The sequence below is a fragment of the Pelecanus crispus genome, chromosome 14, assembly GCF_030463565.1.
Source record: "Pelecanus crispus isolate bPelCri1 chromosome 14, bPelCri1.pri, whole genome shotgun sequence".
NCBI lineage: Eukaryota > Metazoa > Chordata > Aves > Pelecaniformes > Pelecanidae > Pelecanus > Pelecanus crispus.
The window spans coordinates 15,820,262-15,838,968 of record NC_134656.1 but is presented as its reverse complement, the minus strand read 5'-3'; the positions used below and the strand labels follow the sequence as shown (position 1 = coordinate 15,838,968).

Genomic DNA, 18,707 nt, shown 5'->3' with positions numbered 1-18,707 from the left:
TATCAATGTCTTCCCTCTATTTTTTATTCTCTAGCACAACATATGACATTATACAGTATTACTCAAAGAACAGCAGGGAAAGAGCAAAATCTGTATCTTAGCATGGGTGCCTGCTGCAGCGTGCACTCCCAGCTTCCACTGCACTGCCAAACTCTGTTTAATCCTCTCTTTTTCAACTTCCAGTCAGTATAAAGCTCTCACTTCACCAGGGGTCTTCTATGTATATGTTCCAGCAATATTTGCAATATATCATTGTAAAGAGATTTGGGAGTCATCAGTTTTTTACTTTAAAGTGTACTCTGCCCCTGTTGTGGTTAACTCCAGACGTCAAAAATACAAACTATTTGCAGATTGGAAGAGACCAGGATGTTGTACAGAGGCAAGAGAGTCAAACCCAAGTTGCGCAATACTGCTGGAAATTCAGGAGCATCAGAGCTCTCCGCACCTGGGGGACAGGGTCCCTTCTCTTTTAAACCCTTCTACGTGTATCAGTGATTTTCTCTAGCACGGACCATCCCCTGACCATCATCTGTTCCTGTGATCAATAGATCAAGCCTGTCAATAGCCAAAATCAAAAGATTATGAAGACCCTGAGACATGTCTCCTCAACGTTAAAACAAACACAAGTTTCTTCACATGCAAAGACTGATCAGACTGCTTAGAAACACAGAAATTCACTGGGGACTTGAGTGGAAATTGCACCAGGAATAACCTCATGGTGGGCTCTGATTTTTCCTCCACCACTCTGCTGTGCAGTCTTTCCTACAACAAGACTCGAGAAGGATCGCCCTAAGGTATCACTCACGCATGTGCATGGTCTCCTGGTTTCTTCCAGCCTTTATTCTGGAGGAAACACAGGTCTAAGACAGCAGCTGTGGTGACCACGAGCAACCTGCTGTACCTTACGAGCTTCAGGGACAAACAAATTGCTGGAAACTTCTTCACATTCACACGTCCTTGTAGGTCAGGGACCAACCAACATGAGAATATGTCACGCCCGAGCAATTGTACGCTGTCGCTATACCGCTAATGACAGAGCATCTCTTCCAAAGCAACTGATGGAGGGAAAACCACATGGGGAAAGTCCACGTTGGTCCTGTTTTGCAGCTTCCTACTAGGGAGCAACACGCAAGAACAAGGGGAGGATGACCTGTGTCTTTGTTAGCAGCGCCTAATTGTGCTCACGCTGCCTGGAGCTCCATGGCCGCTTCGTGACTGTGCAGTCACTGCGTTCTGGCTCCACAGCTCCCCACGGGGACGGGGACCCCCCACACCCACCCTGCATGGATCTGCCCCAGACCCAGGTTTATTTTATCAACTGTTGACAGTTTCCTGCAATTCAGTCGAGATTGGTGGGAGGCCCAGGAGGTGGGAGGACAACGCGTCTGCCAGTATTATGACAAGGTTTGATGGCATATTTTATAGCAGAGGCTGCCAAGATGAGCTCTGTCTACTGCGGAGCGTTAGCAGAACGCAAGGAAGGTATCCGTAGCTTCCCGCACCGTCATTAATTTCTAATTATGCTATCGCTTGCTTTCTACATTATTGCTTATTTACCAAACACAGCTTTATTGTACCGTCCAGTTCCTTATAACTAGCAAACTCATTGTTATGCTAAAATGAATGTTCTAAATGTTATTTATTATTTGATAAACCTTGTGTAACCCTGAATGAGGACATTAAATGGCAAGAACACTACTTCAAAATCCCATTTTAAATAAGTCACCAAGACAGCTGTGCCTTTATAAAACACATTAGAGTGGCACTCAGAGCACATATGGCTCAGGGATATATACAAATTATACAATTTCTGTCATTCGATCAAATAAGAGGAATGTTTTGACCCCAGAAATGAGTCAAATGTAAGTTGTAATTCAAGCCCCACCGGAGGCCCTGGTGGTAATGTATCCTGACGGCTGATCAAAGAGCCCTGACCATTTGACCCACCAGATCAGCGACTTACTGTATCTATTATGGCTAATACAGACCCGAGCCTGAAGATGTATGGAGATAAACAGATAAAGGGCAATAGGCGCAGTAGATAAATGTTGATTTATACACATCCAAGCACACAGATACGTACACAGATGGATTTCATGTGTGCAGAAAGGGGCGGACACGTGTAACCCCATGCTAACGTTTACATAGGGACACATTTGAAGACAGATGCTGTATACGTGTGTGTGTGCACATGACAAATACAATCTCTCTCAACTCCATTTCCCTTGGTGCATTGGTATAACCCCTGCACTCAGCAAGAGAAAAAAACCCACCTTCTATTTTATGCACGTGCTTCCACGTCCAAACACGTCTGTGCCCACGGATCTACTTTCTCAGCAGTATAAATGTGAGCAGCTCCATCCATGAGTTACCCAGTCTCACCCTAACGCACACCGCCCAAGCCAAAGCCCTCTTTCCTGCTCTGCGGGTCACCAACATCAGCTGTCTCAACAGGGTTGGGTGAACTCATGCTTTTTCAATGCTGCCGTGCAAACCTGCAGCCCCCACGCATGTCCCCAAGGACACATGTGGCTCCTGGCAGCCAAGACCTGACGTTTTTCATACACAGATGGGCAGCATGAGCGTGCCAGCAAAAGCATCTTATAAGAATAGCACTCGGAGGAGGAAATAGCGTGCAAATAACTTTCTGTCAATTTAACTATCGTATTTTCAACACTCACAGTTAAAGCAGTGGGGTCCTATCTGTGCTCTCAGTTACAAAAGCAAAGAGTTGCTTATGCTAATGCATCTCCCTGGCCTGAATAAACTATACTGATGTATAACAGCATTCGCATGAGGAGTCACACAAATTAACTTGTTGGTACAGAAACAGGCATCTTGCTCAGCTGGAATAAGCCGTGCACTGAAAGCTCCTGGGATTAGGCAGAGTGCAGGATCAAAAATGCCCAGCGGTAAGCAATCAGCTCTTTCCTCCTTTGAAGCTGCCCATTGTCCTGCCAGCAGCCAGAGACGTGCGATGGAGAGAGGAGAAACGTGGCAAACGCTCCCCTAAGGCTTTCCATAATGTCCCTCCACGGACCGGGCACAGAGTCACATCCCTGCTCCCAACAAGCCAAGGGGCGACTGTTCCCAAACCCGTGCCCGGGCCCGGCGGTTCCCACACCCTGCCCAAACACCGCATCATCCCCACCTCCCTGGCAAGGTATTTCCTGCGTTTATGCACCCGTAACGTGGGATAACGACACCTCCTTGCAGGGTATTCCCAGGCGTAGTTAATTCATGTTTATAAAGCACCTGCGGACTCTTCCTGCAAGTGCAAAAGTCTTGATGCCAAACAAAACCAACCTCATTCCTGTCCAGCTACATGAGGAATTTCCCAACCTTTGCCTTTCCTGGGGTTACTCTCCCTATCACAAAGGCCTTAATAAATACCTTCTCTTACTGATTTTGCAAGCGTTTTTATTTCTTTTAACAGCACCATTGCATTTTTACTCATCTTTCAGACTACCTCACATGGTACTCTGTCCATTCCTTGGGATTTTTGCATTACTTAATTCCTTGTCTTGTTTGGGGAGGGAGGGGAAAGAAAGAAAGAAAACTGACAGGGGTGAGGAATGATGCTCTGCCGCTTCATGAGACACAACAGATACCTCACTCATCTCGGGGGTCAAATGTCCGCGATGGTTTGATCAGATGTCAAGTTGCATTTATACTCTGGCCCCTGTTGGGGGTTGAATTACATTTCACATTTGACTCACTTCTGGGGTCAAATGTCCCTCCTATTTGATAGAACAAGAGGAATTATGTTCCCCAAGCAGGCTGTGCTGACGTGAGTCTGGATCTGTCAGCACTCTCATTATGTTTTAGGCTCCCGTACTTCTGCATTTCCTTCTCAGCTGAGACGAACCCTTTTTGGGTTGACGAGAAATGCAGTCGATAGCACATAAGCAATCACATCCATTAAGAGGAAGGGAGGGAGCAGATCAGCTGGCTTTCAGATGGTTTTGATGCTGTTTTGTTTGGGGTTTTTTAGGGGGTTTGGGTTTTGGTTTTTTAATTCTTCCCCTCCCAAGTTAGCAGCTCTGCAAGGTAGGGGGTGATGAAGGAGAGGGAAGCGGGCCCCAGTCCTGGCTTTACCATGCTCTTGCCATGAGATACTGCAGAAGCTCCTTAGGATCAAAAACCGTACAAGGGGCTGAGATAAGGCCGATGTCAGGGTGCTGCAGGATCGCGATGCTGTCCAAGGACTGCTCAGCACAGGAGCTGCCCTAACCGCACTGTCTCTGGAGCTCCAGTTGTAAAATGAGAATAATCTTATCTGTGTGATGGGAAAGGATGACTCAAGAGCTTAAGCAGTTGCTGGATCTCTGGGCAGAAAGTGTAAAGCATTGCACTGACAGGCAGGAGCCATTTAAACCCCTCGGGGTTTAAATCAGGGCGGGGGGGGCGGGGAGGGGGGGAGAGGTGATAAACTGAATTCTGCTTTCCGCCTAACTCCTTCTGGGTATTTTGAAAGGAAAATCACAAGGCAATACAGAATTTCCTATAACAAAGACTATCAAACTTCTTCCATCTGTGGACCCCTAAAAAATTTTCCAGCTGAAATGAGGCCACATACACAGATGAATTTCTTGCTCTCCCAGCCCTTCCCACCCACCTCGAAGCACAGAGGGGCTGGAAGCCCTCACACAGGTCCAGGGGATTTCATCGTGACAGTCTCACCCCAGGCCATCACAAGCGTGCTGGCACCAGGGGAGCTCACTGTGTAGCACAAAACTGGGGTAAATAAACAGAAAAAACCCCAAACCTGGGGTAAATAAGTAAATAAAACAGAAAATGTGAAGCTAAGATTTCCCACCATTAATGCTGAAAGCCCCAGCCCCTGCGCCCAAGCTGGGCTCAACGTGCGTGCTGCCGAGAGCTGCAGATGCCTACTGGTGCCCAGTGCAACCAGTTTAAGACAAAAATGGGGAAGAAACCCCAACCCACCAGGCCCATCTATTACAGTGCGATGGCTTCAGTAATTAGCGTGTAATTAGCCCAAGGACCCCAAGGGCTGAGCAACATCCCACGCGTGCTGTGCGGGCGTCTCGGGGCTGGTGATTTAGCAGCCTCGCAAGCAGGACTGTGAAACCGCGCTCCTGCTGTGTGACGTACTCGTTCAGGTTACAACAGGTTTAGCAAACAATAAGAAACATCTGGAACCCCCATTTACATAGAAGAGTTGTGTTATTACTAATGAAGTCATGACCAGCGCTATAAAGCGCACTCGGGTAAACAAGCGCTGATGTGCAGGCAAGTAAAGGGAGATGACGAACTAATGAGGGTGAGGGAGGAAGGCTGCTCCCCATCTTCCTCGGCCAAAGCTCACGCTGGGTGTGAACCACCACTAAAATCCTTGCAGGGCACGAGCCGTGACGCTCGCCCGTCCTCCCTGCTCCCTTCCTTCCGCCCCGGGCAAGGTTATGGGGGCCACTGCAGCATCCCATGGGGGCACCCACCCTGGGAGAGCCCCGGGTGCCACCCCGCGCCCTCGCACCCCTTGGTCCCACTCCCAGCTCCTCTCTGACCATCCCGAGCATAGCAGCATGAGGAGCAGAACCGGAGATGCAAGACAAGACAAACTTCCCTATTTTCCGTGTTGGTCCCCACTCCCCACGGAACTTTTGCTCCAGGAGCTAAAGCAGCAGCGTGGCCCCGTGCACAAACCCATCCCTGTAAAGGGGGGTACCTGCCCCTGCCCACCCTCTGCCCAGAGAAAGCAACTTCCTCCCTTTTCATCCTTAACTGCTATTTCAAAATAGGAAATAAAGGTCACCAAGTAAATAGAGAACTAATGAAGAGTAAAATTCTATTTCCCAGGTTACAGGGATCTAAGCTGGTCTGGTTTATCCTTCTCCCAGGTTCAAACAGTACATGAATCCTCCATCGCGTGATAGCCTCTATTTTTATTCGGAAGTCAGCCCTCCTCCTCCTCGATCGTGGTGCAGCAAGCCGTTCCCCACCCAGCAGCATCACTTCTGATTTCTCTCCAGCTGCCCACCCGCGGGGGAAGCGGGACGTGACAGGGGCTGCGAGGCCATTTCTGTCGATGCAGAGGAGGAAACGCAAACGGCTCCCGCTGGCCGCGGCTCAGCTCCAGGCCAGTCCCATCCCGCGGGCGCATCGCAGCCAGGGAACGCGGCTGGCCGCCGAGCCGGTACCACCAAACCTTCCCGACGAGGCTGTGAAATGGTTGTCCCTTGGGAGTTTTTAGAGGCAGAGTATTTAAGACAACTGCTCCCTTTAGCACCCACCACTTGCTCGTAGCCTCTGCACAGCCCCGAGGGGGCACAGCACAGGGGGGGCACAGGGCTGACCCCCAGCCAGGGCACTTGGGGTCACCCTGTTCTTTTCTGCGTTTATTCAACCTCCGGCAATTCCTGGCTCTGATGATCAATCACACACCACTGTTGATCGACTACAGATTTGTCTCTGCTGAATCACTCCGTAGCACAAAGTTTGCGGTTCCTTCCCCACCCTCTGGAAATCCTCGCGTGAGAGCAGCCCTCTCCCCACGCCTTGGCGCGGTGGCTTCACGTGCCGTTTTCGAAAGCCACAGCAGGAATAACTCTCCCGAGCCACGAGCCAACGCACTGCCGTACTCTAAGATGGCAAACAACAGGTTTTCATCCTGTTTTCAGTTTAATATGCATATATTTTAATTGCCGCTGGTATCTGAGTTAGATACACCATGGATGACTCAATAGCCTTGTAACTCATAGCAATGCTGCGGTAAGTACCAAACCCCAGCAGCAGGAGCACACCGTAACCTCGCCCCAGGCCACACACACCAGGTCCAGGGCAATAGGAAGGCAGCAGCATCTTGGCCCAGATAGAAATCATCACACGACCGCCTTTCAAATTTGGCAATGCATCAGCTTCACACGACCTAACCCTGCACATCCCCGTGACGCACATGGCTGCAGTCAACAGGGCCCCACAACGGCCCAACGCAGCCCAAAAATGGGATGCTGAAAAATATTAGTGATGAACTTGCACTTTCCCTCATGAGGCAACAGGATGTGATGAGATGCTTCGCCCCGCGGGTGCAGCGTCAGGCACCTCAAAGATACACCAAGTCCCCAGCACGCTCCAGCCATGCCAGGCCATCTCAGGGGGATGCAGGTGGGACCACCTCTCACCTCCTGCTCAGGAAGACAGGTAAGCACGTGCTGAAGTCCTCACCTCCCAGCAGGACCTAAGCGTGGGCTTAACTTTATATATGTTTAGGGCTGCACTGAACAGACATTTCTGTTTCATGTGTATGAAGAGAGAGCCCTGAAGGCTCAGGCACCTGCGAGACGTGAGCACTTCTATTCTGGTCCTCCACGTGTGGGTTTATAGCTCCAAAACAGGAAACCTTTGATTCCTTTTTCTCCCCGAGCCAGCTAACTGTTAATCTATTCAGCTACAGAAAGAACTCTATGTGCAGGAAGGAGACACCTGAACTACACACAATACTTGGAAAACTCGCCGCATCCAGAAACACCAATTGCACCTTCATTTTGAGTGAAGGATGCCTCGCTGGAGAGCCGTGGCTAAGATGGGCTCTGGCAATATGCAGCAGCACGGGCACCCAAATGCATCCCTCTCCCCGTACCATCCCTCTCCTCAGCAGCAGCTGGGTTGGCAGCCAGCTCTGACCTCCTCCGTGGACCCTCCTGATGTCCCAGGAGTGCAGATTCATGGAGAGCTCCTAGAATTTGTGCTTAGACAAAGCCTAAGTCCCCTAGAAAATCCATCCACACTGCCCACGCAAGCAAATCAGCGCTTACCTGATTTGCCGATAGAAACTCCTGGGCATTGTCGTTCATTCCCACGTACATGTTCTCCCCATCAAACTAGAAAGACAAAAGAAAGTTAGAGTTAGTGAAATGTCATCTGCATGCCAGGGTTATGTGCATCCCAAATACTCCCCTGGCTCTTCATGCCAGGATTCCCAGAAGGAAATCCTGAACTGGTCCTTTAAAACTTTCGAGCACGTATGAGCACACACGCATCGCTGTTACTGCAATGGGCCACGGTAACATAGCACATTTATGTTAGTTTTTCAGCAAAACAATGAACGAATCACTCCAGTTCAAACAAACCAAACCTGTGCAAAACCACAGATCTACCCAGCAACAAAGATCACCTGAATGAAGTTCTTGCTAGAATTCCCACTAAATCAATCAATCTGCTTTAAAAAGCCAATTTCCATCGATGGAGATTTCCAAGATGGGTAGGTCCCGTTCGATCCTCTTCCAGACACCTACATACCCTCCTTAACCACCAAAGCCAACCTACACCAACAATCCAGAAAGTCGCCCCGGACCATACACGAGGGGGTCTCTATGCAAAGCCCGGTTCCCCATCCCGACAGTTCGCCGTTGTTTGCAAACTCTGGCTGCAAAAAGGCGCGTTTCCCCCCATCTCCTCGTCCCCTGCCTGCTCTGCCGGGACTCTGCCTCCGCGGCTGGGCGGGAGGCAGGGCAGCCTGAGCACAGTGCACTCGCCTGTGCCCCCGCCGCTCCTGCAAACACGCCTGCCCCCTTCACCCGGTTCTGAACTGCTAATCCACTTATTAGGCTACAAAACCCCCCTGGAGAACTGCAAAACTCTTCTCATTAATTAGCTACAGCGGGAGCTTTTCGCTTGCTCCGATTCCAAACGCAGGAAAAAAGCCCTCCAGGATTGTCTCTGGCTCGAAGTATGGCTGGGGCAGTTCTCAAGGCTAAGTTCACAAATTAATTACGGCAATAAAATGGGCTATGCCATAAAACACTCCCGAGACAAGGATGAAGGTAGCAGCTGTGAATGACACCATCTACTTAACAAGGGGAAGAGCCAGCCCTCTTGCCCTTACAAGCCGGATGATGAATTGAAGATTGCTCACCCCTTGTGTGTCCTCTCGCTCTCCAATACGAAGCTGATACCAGCTATGCCTTCACAGAAATGGGTCGTATTAAGAACAATAAAGGAGAATTCTAAATAAAACCAGGTGAAGATTTTTCAGTGTAGATTATTAATCACACATCCATTTCTCAGAGTGCTACAGGATTAGCTATTGAAGTCAGTGCAGTTAGTAAAGCCAAGTGGGGGTAACACAGCCGTGCTCGGCATCAGAGTGCACAGACACCCTCTAATTGCCAAACTATCCTCTGGGATAGCAAAGCAAACCAATTAAAAGCAGCAAAATTAGAGCGGGTACCGTGGCACTCATTAACTAATACCGCTAGCAGCTGCAGCAGGGTGGAAGAGGATCCCTGCGCAAATGCAGGATTTCGTTAAACCCATCAGCGAGGCAGGAGCCGCGGGATGCAGCAGGCATGGGCAGCCCGACGGGCTCGCTGGGACAAGCAGCTCTCCCAGAAGCCAGCCGGGTGCTATCCACTTTAAACTGAATTTCCCTCCACCTGTAAAACGACTGCTGGCACCGCCGGCGCCTGCTAACACGCTTCCAGCTGGACCTGCCGCGCTTCCAGGCACGGAGACTCGATCAGCTCTACAGCCTGAACACCCTCTGCCAACCCGACCAGCTGCAGCGGAGAAGGCTGAATCTGCAGGAGAGGTGGCACGGTTTGGTGGAGATGCTCAGCCCTGCGGCAGCGGGACCCAGGCTCTGCGGGAGGAGCCGGTCGCTGACTTGGCATGAGCAGCAGCACGGTGTTGGGGAGTCGATCTTTTCGGAGCACGCAAAATTATGGTCCTGACATCCCACTCCCAAGCTCTTTTTGGGACCACCCCACCAAAAAACCATCAGGTGGGTCCCGGAGCCTGAGCAGACGCCCCCAGGCTGTGCGCTGTGTGCATGTAGGGTCCTTTCTAGCGGTCGGATCCGCAGTGGCAGAGTTTTGTGCCAGGGCAGCGCGTCTGTGCGGCACCGCGGGACGCTTACAAGCCCCTGCGCCTTGGGACTGCGCTGAGATGCGGCAGGTGAGCCACGCAGGAGCTTTCCAGCAAGCAGCCCTGAAGAGAGAGAAAATATTCCAGTGGGGAGATGGTTCTGCCCATCCCTGGAACCAGTCAGAAATTTGCACCGCAGAAATATTTACTTCTACATCAGGAAAGGAAGAGCTCTTTCTTAAGTAAAAGCTTTGCCCCTCCGAGAGACTTAAATACACGTCCATCCATCCCTCTTCCTCACATACAAGTGCCTCATCTTTGTCCTGCTCCAGCGCAGTGTTTTACAGATCTAGACTAAGAACTGTTTGAAACAACTCTTCTCCAGAAAACAGAAGTCACCTGGAAATCTACCAAAAAAAAAAAAATTTCTTTCGCTGGGGAGGTCCAGGGCAGGACAAGCGCTCTACTTTCTCTATATCATGCTGTTTGTCAGAATGTATTTTTTTTTTTATGGCTTTCTACTATTCCCCTGCCTCCACTCCATACTTCCTTCTGCCCTTGATGCCTTCATAATAACTGTAATGAATCCTGCCTTCAAAATTACTGTGCCTCTGATTGCCGGTCTGAGCAGCGAGCCTGAAAATCAAGACTTGAAATGCAACGGAAACTTTGGAACTTCCCCGCTGTTGATTGGATTTTTTTTTTTTCCTCTCCTCCAGGCTATGAGGGTGCAAACAAATTTATTAGAAATTCTCCCATCAGGATATTTTTTCAATTAGACGTTTGCCACCTATACAGCAGCCAGGTAGAGCAGATAAGTAATGTGCTCTCCCTCTTCTCATTATTGTTTTGCTACAGAATGCACTTCAAAAAAATCAGCCCCATCATTCCAGGTAGATTTACGGCAGAAACAGACATTGTAATATTTCCGTTTGGTTACAAACGCTTCCTCCCTTTTCGCTTTGGTCTAACTCCCGGTGCGTGTCAAGCCTCCCAGGCAGTTCCGGACCTGGGCGCATCCATTCATCACCCTCTGTGCCCCCCCAAATTGGTCAAACCTGTACTGAATGGTGTGTGCATGCAGAGCAACAGGGGTACCATTTTCAAGTCCTAATTTGACAGGAACACACTCTCGTGCAGTTGTCTTAATCATCCTTCTGCTCTTTTGTAATTATTTAATTTTTGTTATTCTTTGGCTAATAGAAGCAGCCTATTAAACAAATCCGTGGCTGTGGCTAATTATCACCCTCTCCTGCATGAAACGAGCACAAAGCAGGGGAGAGCTGGGACCACTCTCTGCTCATAGCAGAGACATTTTGCATCCAAGACATGGCGTTTGCTTGAAAACCTGGGAAATACAAACCCTGCGTAGCCAAGTTGGGAAACTGGGAGAGGCGGGAAGATGCGATTAATTGCTTTTCCTTCGTCTGAGACTTGGACCCATTTTTATCTAACTTGCACTGACTTCACATTAGCGATGGTCGCCTACAAGCACAACTAGAATCAAGGACTTCTGCTTCAAAAAGGACCCATAAACCCCCCACCTTGGCAAATGCCAACTCAAACTTGTCTCACGTAACATGACCAGCCTGGTTAGCTCAGTTGGTTAGTTAACATGCTCAGGACAGAAACAACTCTACTCACCCAATTTAAAAAAAAAAAAAAAAAAAAAAAAAAAAAAAGAAAAAGAAAAAAGAAAAAACCTCCAAAAAAACCTCAGAGGAAACTGCCCAAATTCCTACCGACTCTGGAAACAAAGGCATGCTGTCAAATGAAAGCCGGCAAGCTGCTTTCGTCTGCAGGCGACACGACCTCCAACCGAAAGGAAGGGGATCACAGGTGTGAGCCACTCTCCGGCCACAGGAGGTGACTTCGCCTGGCACCGACGGAAAAGCGGACAGCCGCTGCCAGCCGCGTTCAGACAGCCAGTCCCAAGGAAATCAGGGTGACGGAGGCAGAGCCGCGCCTCCACGACAGCGCCTCTGCATCGGACATGCTACCGTGTATTTTGGGTCCAAGCAAGAGATACAAGGACAGTTCTAGTCTGCGAGAAAACACTCGCCAAAATTTAGCTTGTCATGGAGAATTTACTTAAAAATACAATTCTTTTACTCCAGCTCTTCCAGGGGAGCTGTAGCTGGCACCACAGCTCCGAAGGCGGAGCGCTGCTGTGCATCCACCAGCCCATACAGGGAGCTGAGCGCAGGCTTTAATCAGATGATGTTCTAAGCAGCACTTTTTAAATTTTTATTGCCTTTCTAGACTCACTTTGGGTTGTTATTTTTGCGATACGACGTTATTTTCAAACCTGTAAATGTGCCCAGAGGTCACACAGGTCCCCATGTTAGCAAGATGAAAATGAATAAGAAAAATAAATGCATCCTGCAAGCTGGGACAGACCCCAGAGCAAAGCAGCTGTGTGATCTCCAGCTCTGTGCAAACACAGAGAATAAATGTTTGTTAACTGGGAAGGACCCAGTGGAAAGAAACACAACCTCCTGCCAAGATTCAGAGAAGGTGTTACTTTCTCATGGATAGCACTGCCAGCTTGTACAATTTTATTATGAATCTCATCACATCCTTTTATTTCCTGAGAGTCATGAGCTGAGATGAAAACCTCAACTTTGCAAGAAATATGTTGGCAGCGCTTGTACCAGGAATGGCTTCAATGATGCCTGCAAGATCTCGAAAATCTTCCAACCTTGTTATTTCATTTTAATTTAATTTTTTAAGTGTGGTGGGGTTTGGTTTCTTTTTTTTGTTTGGTTTGGGGTTTTTTGGGTTTTTGGTTTTGGTTTTTTTTTTTTGAGGGGTCTTACCTAAATTTTAACACTCATTGTTGGCAATACTGGACCAGAGCACCTTAACTACAAGTCCACTGAGGATCTGGAGTTTAAAAGTGTCCTGCTAATGCAAATGCAGTGGTAACTAAAAGCCATCATCAAAAAAGAGCTATTAAACACCCTGTGAAGAACAAACTGGATGCTTCCAGTGATCCTACTGCTCAGAGCTATAAGCACTTGCCTCTCAGTTTTGCCTCCTTGTGCCAGGACACAGGCAGCGGGTCCCCTCTCAACCCACGACAACCTCATTTCCAGACTGGGCGTGCTGGCGATGCCACTTTTCACCAGAGATGCTTGGGATGTAGCTGGTTTTGGTGCCCAGCAAGCTACACCTCAGCCACCACTAGCATCACGACATCGAGTGACCCAGAATAATGCCATGCAACGAACACCTTTAAGCTTTTAGTGAATAAAAGTTAGGACACAAGAAAACTTGCATAACACAGTCAATGCCATATTTAGTATTCCCCATCACACACAAAAAAAACCCCAAAACCTATTGTAGCCCACATGTTGCTGGGGTTTATTTAGCTGCCTCCGACGGCACCCTACCCACCATGCGGAAATATAACTCTTCTTTAGAAAGTTTTACAGAAGTAGTTTTTTCTACAATTAATTTTTATCAGACAAGCATTATCTGAGTGGCATAACCACATCGGCCGTAACTGCATTTTGGCCGTGGTACTTCCAGCCCCACGTCCCCACGATGCTGCTCCTGCACAGCACGAGGCACCCCTGCGCACCAGGTTCAGCCCTATGGGTGCGCTGGGCACCAACACCCAACCCAACGACCCCGACGCTGGCCAGGATCGTCTTTGCCAGCACACGTCTCTGCCACGTCCCTGGGATGTGAAATATCCGCTTCAGTCCTGCCCCTGTCGGCGGTGATGCCGGCAGAACGGCCGCTGTGATTTCCTATAGAAGCAATTTAGCATCACGCTTCTTCGGGGAATACATCGCTGAGGTTAGCTTAATCTCTTTAACTGCAGTTTCCCCATTAAGGTCTTTACACAACCTCTGGCCCAAAGCGAGCTACTTAACATTATTTATTTGTCCGCTGAAATGCTTGGATAGCCCCTCAGTTGATCCTGTCAAAGAGGGTCAAAAGTTCAGCAATAGATTTACGACCCCCTCGCAGGACCCTCCTGCGAGGAAAGCTCTGCATCTCCATCCCGGCTACTGCACGGCCGCCCGGGCTGGCCACGCAGTGCAATTTGTTTCAGGACAAATGTCATTAAAAGAGAGCGTGACACCACAGCAGGTGTCAGTGGCACTACATCCTTTACAGGGCTGCGCAGCTGAGCGCCTGCGAGAGTCACCTGGGCTTTATGGGGGCTGGGTTCTCTACGTGCAGTCAATATTCTCATGTATTGTCCTCGGGTAAAATCAGATTGATACAGATGAGGTCTTCAGGCTTAAAACCATATCGTAAAAAGGGGTTTGGTTGGTTGGTTTGTTTTAAGAACAATTTACAAATAGGATAAAAGCCCAGTAACAGTTATTTCTTAAACATACCAGAAGCAGGAAACCTACTGCAGGGCTGGTGGTGCCAAGGGCTGCCCAAGGCATGGTAGAGACTGTCAAGAAACTAAAACCAGGTGGGAAAGACAGGAGTGATCTGCACTGGCTTGGACACTGCTGGAGTATTCAGTGGTTCCCAAACTGGAGCATCTCCCTTGGAAAGACCCATCTGAGCAGCTCTCACACTGGGATGGCCAGTCGGAAAAAATATGAAACAAACCAACAAAATCCTAAGGAACCCCCACGGCCAAGCGGCACTCACCCTTCTGCTCTAAAGCAATGCCAGGTGACAAACGCGGTGCGTAGCTTACTGCCTCGGCTCCAAAACAAACGGGAGCGGCAAGGGGAAGGTGCCAGACCAGCAGGTCTGACTCCCTCAGTGTGAAACCATCTGGAGCTGCAACACACCACCGAGGCAGCACAGAGAGACCCGAGATGAGGGTCGTCGTGCCTCGCAGCCCACTTGAGCGCTTGCTGAAGGGTCAACAAGTACCGAGAAAAGGTAAAATGATCTCTCTGTCTCGACTTCTCACAAGGTTCCTCAAAAAAAAGCTCTAAAAACCAAACCTTACTTGTCATGGGACAGAAGGGAAGGTCCTCTTGCTCACAGCCAGTGAAAAGATACTCATTAGGTTTTAGCAAAGAGAAGGATCGTGGTCCACGATCCATCTGCACTAAAATCTATCCAGTTCATAATATAAGCGATCTAGAAGGATCCAAGTTTATTAATGAGACAAAAATTATTCAGGCTAGCAAAACTAAAAGCGACTTTGAATGGGTTTGCATTAAGACTCTCGCAGTACTAAGTGGCAGTGAGGAAATGGAAGATTAAATTTAATGTCAATAAATGCAAAGTAATGCACTGGAGCAAAGCAATCCTAACAATACAGACATGACAATGGGCCTTAAAATAGCTGTTGCTGCCCAGAAGAGAAACTGTGCTTTCGTTCTGGAGACTTCACTTCCAACTTTTGCTCAGTCCTCAGCAGCTGCCAAAAATGCCATTCAAGTTTTAGAAGCAATTAGGAAAAGAACAAAGAATAAAAGATCAAACGCTATTTTACCATCTGTACAGTTAGGAGAAGGAGAGAAGGCAATCGCAGAGAGGATCCAAGGTGTGGAATGGCGTACATGGACGGCAAAAAGAGATGATTGATATAGGGGGACTCAGACATGTACACGAAGTCATGAGACGAGAACAGGGCACAGTTCTCCTCTGGTTCTCCCAGCCTAAAGCCAAGGGGGCAGACACTGAAATCATTAGCCAGTGGAATTAAACACCTTACAGAGAAGTTCTTCATACAGGGCCCAACAGCAAAGCCTCTTGCTGCAGGATGCTGTGGCCTAGAAGGATCCAGAATAGCAACTGGACAAATTAGAGGGGAACAGTAAATCCAAACCACTGAGCTGAAGATGACCCTGACCTGTGGGCTGCTGGAAGCTCCGCGGGTAGATGTAATCTTGTTAGATATTAGGAAAAACATTTTCCAGCACGTAGGTGGTCAAATATTAGACCACGAGGTTGTGGGCTCTCCATCCCCGGAGGTACTCAGAGCTCAGCTGGACCAGGCGCTGCGCAACCTCCTCTGGTTGGCCCAGCTTTGCTCGGGGGCTCGGGACACGCAGATGTCCCTCCCAGCCGGCGGTATTTGGTGTTTGGCTGCTTCTGTGACATGTGATCACGCGACGCTTACCCGGGCAGCCGCACGGACCTCCGCTCCAAGAGCATCTCCAGCATCCCCTTTTATTCTCCTGGACTTGAGGCTGGAGAGTTCTTGAATGCCACCACTGTTCAAGTGACAGCATTCATTTGTCTAAGAGACTGGCTGATTTTCTGTGAGCGCTGCACACAAAATTATTGTTATTGCATTATTTGGGGGGGAATGAGGACTTAAACTCATTTACCTGGACCTTTCAGAGCCTGCAAAGGAGTTCAAGCTCTTCACATACACACACAAAAAAATCCATCCACTGAAAGCTACAGGGAGCAGCAGAATTTAGTCTTAAGACTGACATGGAAATAGATTAATTTTTTTTCCCATTTCATATTCTAATTACAATTCTTCTCCCCCTACTATTTTCTGTTCTCATTACAGTCTTAAAATTGCTCTGCAAATTCTGTACCTTATTCTGCTCTTCCTACCATCTTTGTCATGGAAATGAGAAACAGAATGTATAAGCATGAAAATATTGCCGAGATCAAAATTCTGCTTAACCCTTTCACGTGCGACTCTGAAAAGAAGCGAAAGCAGCACAGACCGGCTAATCCTCCATCCAGCCTCCTCTCCTTCTCCCAGGCACAGCAAGGGAGAAGAAGGATGCTCAGAGAAACGCACTATTAATTTAAAAGCCAAAGTTACTCACGCTTACGCTGCCACTGTGCATGGAGGAGGGGCTGGGGGTTTTTTTTCAGCTTAGCAGGTTTTGTCCCTGAGGGCAGATCTTGATCTAACACACTTTGATCATATTCAGATGACTGCGTTTAGTTTGTAGCTTTCAGTCGGCCAAGCACCCTGATGTAACGCGGGCTGGGAGAGGCGTTGCGTGGTGCTTCGAGCAGCCCCGGTGCAGAGAGCTCACAAGAGCTGCAGCTTTGGCCAGGCCAAACCCTTCCCCATTTCTCTCAAAGTCTGGGCACAGATAAGGACAACGGGCTGCCTGGGAGGTGAGCAGCACCTCCTGACACCCACCCTCCAGCACACCCCTGCTTTCACCCACCACCTCTCCAGCCCACCGCTGACCACGCTCAAGGCTGTTTATTTTGCAAGATACCATCGCACCGATGTAGTCACTTCCTTTTTGAAGCCAAACAACAAGCACATCCTGCGTTGTTTATCACACTTACACAGGTGCTCGAGGAGTTTATCTGCAAAAAAAAAAAACAAAACCAACCCCAAAACAGGCCCTTGCTAAGCTGCTCCTTCTCCCGTCAGCGGCTGAATAACCAGGAGAGCTGAAGGCACCAGCTCGCACTGTAAATGCCCGGTGCCCTGTTCGTTGCTGGGGAGGGAGGAAGGCACACGAATGCAGCACGTTTCCTGGCACTAGGCTGGTGTGTAGACAGCCTGAAACAAATACAGTAAGTAATAATGAGACTTCACGGCACCGCCCGCTTCGCTGGCAACACTTGTAACTCACAGGAAACTAAGAGAGGCAGAAAATGTACAAAGACCTACAAGAAGCCACGGAGGCTCTGTGCAAGAACGGTGCCAGCGTCAGAGGCACCTAGAAACATTGTTTTTTGCAAGATAAAAAACCTCGGGGCTGAGATAAAAATAGAGTTTATACCTGTCTGCCTCGGAAGCAGCTACCAGCGCGTCTCTGCTCTGGAAGTCTGTTATGGAGATGGTGATTTCGATATGACAGCGACAGCCCTTGCTGCAACCAGGGGTATCGCTGAAGAGGGGCTACACGCAGCCACCGGCACCAAAATATCTAAGGAAGCAAGGGAGCGGTTGGGAAGAGAGACACCTTAAGCCAGAAAGTTTTCCCATCCGATAATTTCGAGGAGGGTTTGTCCCCCCTGGCCCAGGGAGCGAGCGGGGACGCTGGGTGGGCAGCGATGTCTGGACGCACACCTAAGCCCGGGGCTGAAAGCGAGCGCCTGGATGGAATAAAGGCAATTCGCTGGCGAGAAGCGCAGCGTGAGCAAGCGAAGGAAGCAGCTGTTGCCACAGCAGCCCCGCGCGAGCAGTCGCTGTGGTTACGCTGGGTTTGACGTACGTGCACGGCGCGGGAATAATTTTGGAAATCTCTATTTATCTTCCCTCAACGGCAGAGTAAATAAATAAATAAGTGCACGAGCGCACGTCGCAGAGAGGAAGAGAGCTGTCAGAGGAGCGATGCAAAGATTGCTTAAAGCTATTAACTTTTGAAGACCATGTATTATGCTTCTGATCCCGACGCCTTGTTGACAGCCGTACAGGGTAACAACCCGGCTCCCAAGTATCTCCTAACTCACTCCAATAATCCACAAAAATCACAGGTGCTACTCAATTGCCATTCAAGAAGAAAAACAGTAACTTTAATTCTCTCCACAGCCACTGTTTGTTCAGCAAAGCCAGTCTGAAGCACAACCCAGAGCACACACTTGCAAGCGCAGCCAGGTACTTTGCTGAACGCTTCCATCATTTGAAGCTTTGCCCCACTAGTGAAAGCAAAAGCACATCTCTGACCCCCGGAATTCAAGTTCATGCTTTTTTTCTTCCGTTGCAAAGCGTAAGGGAGAAGAATAATCGATTTTCAAGACAACTTTGGTGAGAAAGAAGAGCGTTATGCAAAACCAGCTAGTCAGGAGGTGGGGGCAGGGGGAAAATCAGAGAGCTTCCACACTAGTCATTTAGAGAGTAGTTTCCAACAAATAAATATTTGGCACGAGTGAAAACCTGCCTTCTGTGGTTCTGCACTCAACTGTGTATGCAAATAACTCTTGCAGTGGTACATAGTATGACTTGCAAAAAAGAAAATGAGCTGACAAAGTAAAATCCATTTCACAATTTTACCTTAGACATTTGG

The 18,707-nt window shown here is 48.9% G+C and overlaps 1 protein-coding gene across 1 annotated transcript in view; it reads right to left on the bottom strand.

The window, feature by feature from the left end:
- TOX2 (TOX high mobility group box family member 2) overlaps nucleotides 1-18,707 on the bottom strand; it is a 159,981-nt gene that overhangs the window by 87,195 nt on the left and 54,079 nt on the right. Inside the window, exon 2 of the mRNA XM_075721046.1 lies at nucleotides 7,779-7,844. Coding sequence (XP_075577161.1) covers nucleotides 7,779-7,844 — 66 coding nt within the window. The remainder of the gene's footprint in view (nucleotides 1-7,778; nucleotides 7,845-18,707) is intronic.